Source organism: Sinocyclocheilus rhinocerous, unplaced genomic scaffold (genome assembly GCF_001515625.1).
Source record: "Sinocyclocheilus rhinocerous isolate Xijiao unplaced genomic scaffold, SAMN03320098_v1.1 scaffold24, whole genome shotgun sequence".
Lineage (NCBI taxonomy): Eukaryota > Metazoa > Chordata > Actinopteri > Cypriniformes > Cyprinidae > Sinocyclocheilus > Sinocyclocheilus rhinocerous.
Genome location: NW_015647124.1, coordinates 968,983 through 972,715, shown reverse-complemented (window position 1 = coordinate 972,715; position 3,733 = coordinate 968,983). Strand labels below are relative to the sequence as shown.

The following is a 3,733-nucleotide window of genomic DNA, read 5'->3' as shown; positions in this document are numbered from 1 at the left end:
TATATATATATATATATATATATATTACATTACATTTGGGTAACACTTTATTTTAAGGACCAGTTCTCACTATTAGCTAGTTGCTTATTAGCATGTGTATTACTAGTGTGGGAAAGTCTAATGGTTAGAGAGTCGGACTCGTAACCCAAAGGTTGCGGGTTCGAGTCTCGTACCGGCAGGGATTGTAGGTGGGGGGAGTGAATTTACAGCGCTCTCTTCCACCTTCAATACCACGACTGAGGTGCCCTTGAGCAAGGCACCGAACCCCCAACTGCTCCCCGGGCGCCGCAGCAAAAATGGCTGCCCACTGCTCCGGGTGTGTGTTCACAGTGTGTGTGTGTTTTCATATTGGCTGTTTATTAGTACTTATAAAGCACATATTAATGCCTTATTCTGCATGACTATATTTTAATCCTTAATCCCGCCCCATACCTAAACTTAACAACTACCTTACTAACTATTAATAAGCAGCAAATTAGGAGTTTGTTCAGGGAAAACTCTTAGTTAATAGCAAATTTGTGTTCCCTATTCTAAAGGTGTTACCTACATTTGTTGAGTTTTTATGAGATTCTCCCAGGTTCACTGCTCTGACTTTATTAGCTGGCCTTTCACAAGCCAGCGTGCTGTTAGTTTTTCAGCATATAACGCATCTTACAGGGTGTTTTTAAGTGGCAGATTATTAAAGGGAACACAGCTGGCTCTTCTTTAACCGTGCATCTGCCCATCTAGCCATCCTAGACTCAGATCCTAAATGCCATTTCTGTCCCCTTCCGTCTATGATCGATGGACACGCTCACCATGACCATGTTGCTCCCCAGAGGGCACAGCATTCATCAATAGCACTACATTAAGTGGACAAATTTATAACAGCTTGATGAAGCAGAGAGGTGAAGTGATTTAGGTGATTACTTTCATCTGCAAAAACATGCGCCAAGGAGATTCCTCGGTTCATTGAAGTGCTTTCAGGGCCTGTAGATGAAACTAGACGATAGGCTCTTAATTAGCAGGATATCACAAATAAGGAAAGAGCAATTTGGGGGAACTCCCTATACCATCCCACAACAGAGGTATAGCTGACAGCTTCACAAAATACATCACTGACAAGTATATATAGCACATTCAATCCATTTTCTCACTAAAGGGATGTGCTGAGTCTGCTGACCCACATTTGTGCTGCTAATTTTGGTACCTACACGCTTTGATATAGCAGCACGCCATTGCTGAGAGTTGTCCTTTTGAAAGCAGCCACTGAGAGGTTAAGAGGTTTATCAGGAGTATACACAGTCTGCAGGCAGCAACAGGTTATACCGGCACAGGATATGAGGGCATGACAAAGCTCTGTCGTACAAAACCTGTAGATATCTTTGAAGATATCTACTTTAAAGCAAGAAAACAGAACTGTACCCTACTAATAACAGACTGTATCTTATAACAACTGTACACTCTAAAAAATGCTGGGTTAAATACAACCCAGTGCTGGGTAAAATAGGGACAAACCCAGCAATTGGGCTGTTTTGACCCAGCGGTTGGGTTAAATGTTTAACCCAACCTTCTGGGTAGTAACCCAACCGCTGGGTCAAAACAACCCGATTGCTGGGTTTGTCCCTATTTTACCCAGCACTGGGTTGTATTTACCCCGCATTTTTTAGAGTCTATAAGCCTAAAGAAAGGATTGTGTTTATACCCGATTGTTTCCTGTCTTTGAAACGAAAGCCCAGCCCACATTCAGCTATAAATCCATGTCCTGGGGTGTACTTTTCTTTGGCACAGCCAGCGGCAAAAGTAAATTAGTCTAATACAGGTTCATCTGGACTTATCTCTCATTTCTCGTAACAAAGAGAAAGATAATGCAGTGATCTCAAAGCTGCAGCATTCTACTGTCCTGCCTTCTGCAGCTACATGCTTTGAACACAATCCTATTGTTTTGACTGTTCCTGGCATCTGTTGGCATGTTAACACCCGTCCTATTTCACCGGATTTGTATTGAAATGACCTCAGAGGGTAACTAGAAGTCTGTAGAAATTGTAAACCGATATTGATCATAAAAACACCTTGCACGCCCTTTGCTGTATAATAAAATGGTGCCAATTTTAGTCATGTTAAAGTATGGAACAACTTAAAAGTAAATATATCAAAAATGTGGTGTTATACAGTGATGGCATCAGATGTCAGTATTGTGACATATACTGTAGCATAGAGCTGAATGAATATTATATATGAACAACATGACATTATGGGCAATGTTTTACCATGATATTTAAAAGAAAAAAAACAAAACAGTAGGCCTACTGTAGTATGAAGCAAGGTATTATTAGTGTTCTTATAGCACATTCAGTTTAAGAGAACTTCAGTCATAATAGATAAAGCAGGACAACACAAAAATAAATACAGTAGACGAGTAAATGATGGCGTCTGCGCAGTTTGTCAAAGTTGAGGACGCTCACAATGAAAACAGGTTTGCGTTTCAGGGTAGCGTTGAGATTCGTTTCAATGAACCGATTCACTGAACATTCAATACTAATGCTTTTAAAGGTTGCAGCGCTGGTATTAACAGCTGGTAGCTGGTTGGTTGCTGGTCTAAGATGGACTACCAGCTTGCGCCAGCTAATGATAAACCAGCAATCGTGCAGCTGCCAATAGTTTCCAGTATTATTAATGATAATATTTAGTAATATAATACTCTAGACATTTTTGTCTAGATATTATGTTAGTTTTACTCTTATCATTATGTAGTGACTAGGCTACAAACGCTTTTCAAACCAGTTGAATCATTCAACAGAATCGACTCAAATAAATGATTCGCGAATCGGACATCACTACAGCGCTGCAGGTGCGAAAGAGAGGTTTAGTCTATGTAGATAATTCAAAGTAGATATTAATTCATGTGAATGAATCCATCCAAGGAGCATAAATATTTAAAGATTTGTGCTGTTGAATACGTGTCATTATATTTCTTGTTGTAGTCTGTGTTGGACCAGAGCAGAAAGACAGAAAAGAAGCCAAACAAACAACTTTCGACATATGTAAAATCGTATGTCGGGCAACTGAGGTAGGTAAGGCTACTTACAAGTTCTTCTTTGTCTTTTCGGTCTGTTTGTGCAATGCAACAGAAAATCCAAATAAACTGCCCTTGGTTTTTCCTTCTTTGATGACCGGGAACTGCAGGTCAATGTTAAATCCAGTGTTCGTTTGAATCGCGCACATTACGAATACGTACAAGTGCAGATACTTTCCAGCCATATTTAATATTCCCCCTGTCTCTCCCTCTCTCTATCACCTGCACAACCAAAGCCAATGAGATTGAATTGGTCAATTACACGCCATAGGAAAGCCTCTTCTTTCACTCTGTGGCTCTGAGCTGTAAGGTGTTTGTCGCTGTTCTCAGTTCCCCGCCTCCACACACCCTCAGCGAATTCCAGCCTGCCCCTGTTCGCCACACTTCACCAGCCCCGCTTCCCCAAATAGAGGACTAGATAGGCTATATCCCACAAGTCTGATAAGAGCTCTCTCTCTCTCTCTCTCACACACACACACACACTATTACACACAAACCTTCACTTGTTGTTATGCTGCACATAAGATTTTATTTTTCAATGTTTTGTTATTCAAATTTTAACACAGTGGTGTGAATGAATCCTGAGAAAACATGTCCAGGTCACATTTCACAACAAAATCTAGAGGAAAAACATAGGAAAAATTATTTTAATGATTTTAAGACTATAAAATTACTATT

At 40.2% G+C, this 3,733-nt stretch overlaps 1 protein-coding gene across 1 annotated transcript in view; it reads right to left on the bottom strand.

Annotated features, from left to right (window-relative positions):
• The window catches only part of LOC107708875 (integrin alpha-3-like), a 41,995-nt gene extending 38,551 nt beyond the window's left edge, over positions 1 to 3,444 (bottom strand). The window contains 1 exon segment of the mRNA XM_016513241.1: positions 3,068 to 3,444. Within this exon segment, the coding sequence (XP_016368727.1) occupies positions 3,068 to 3,240 (173 nt within the window). The 5' untranslated portion in view covers positions 3,241 to 3,444.
• Positions 3,445 to 3,733: the final 289 nt, after the last annotated feature.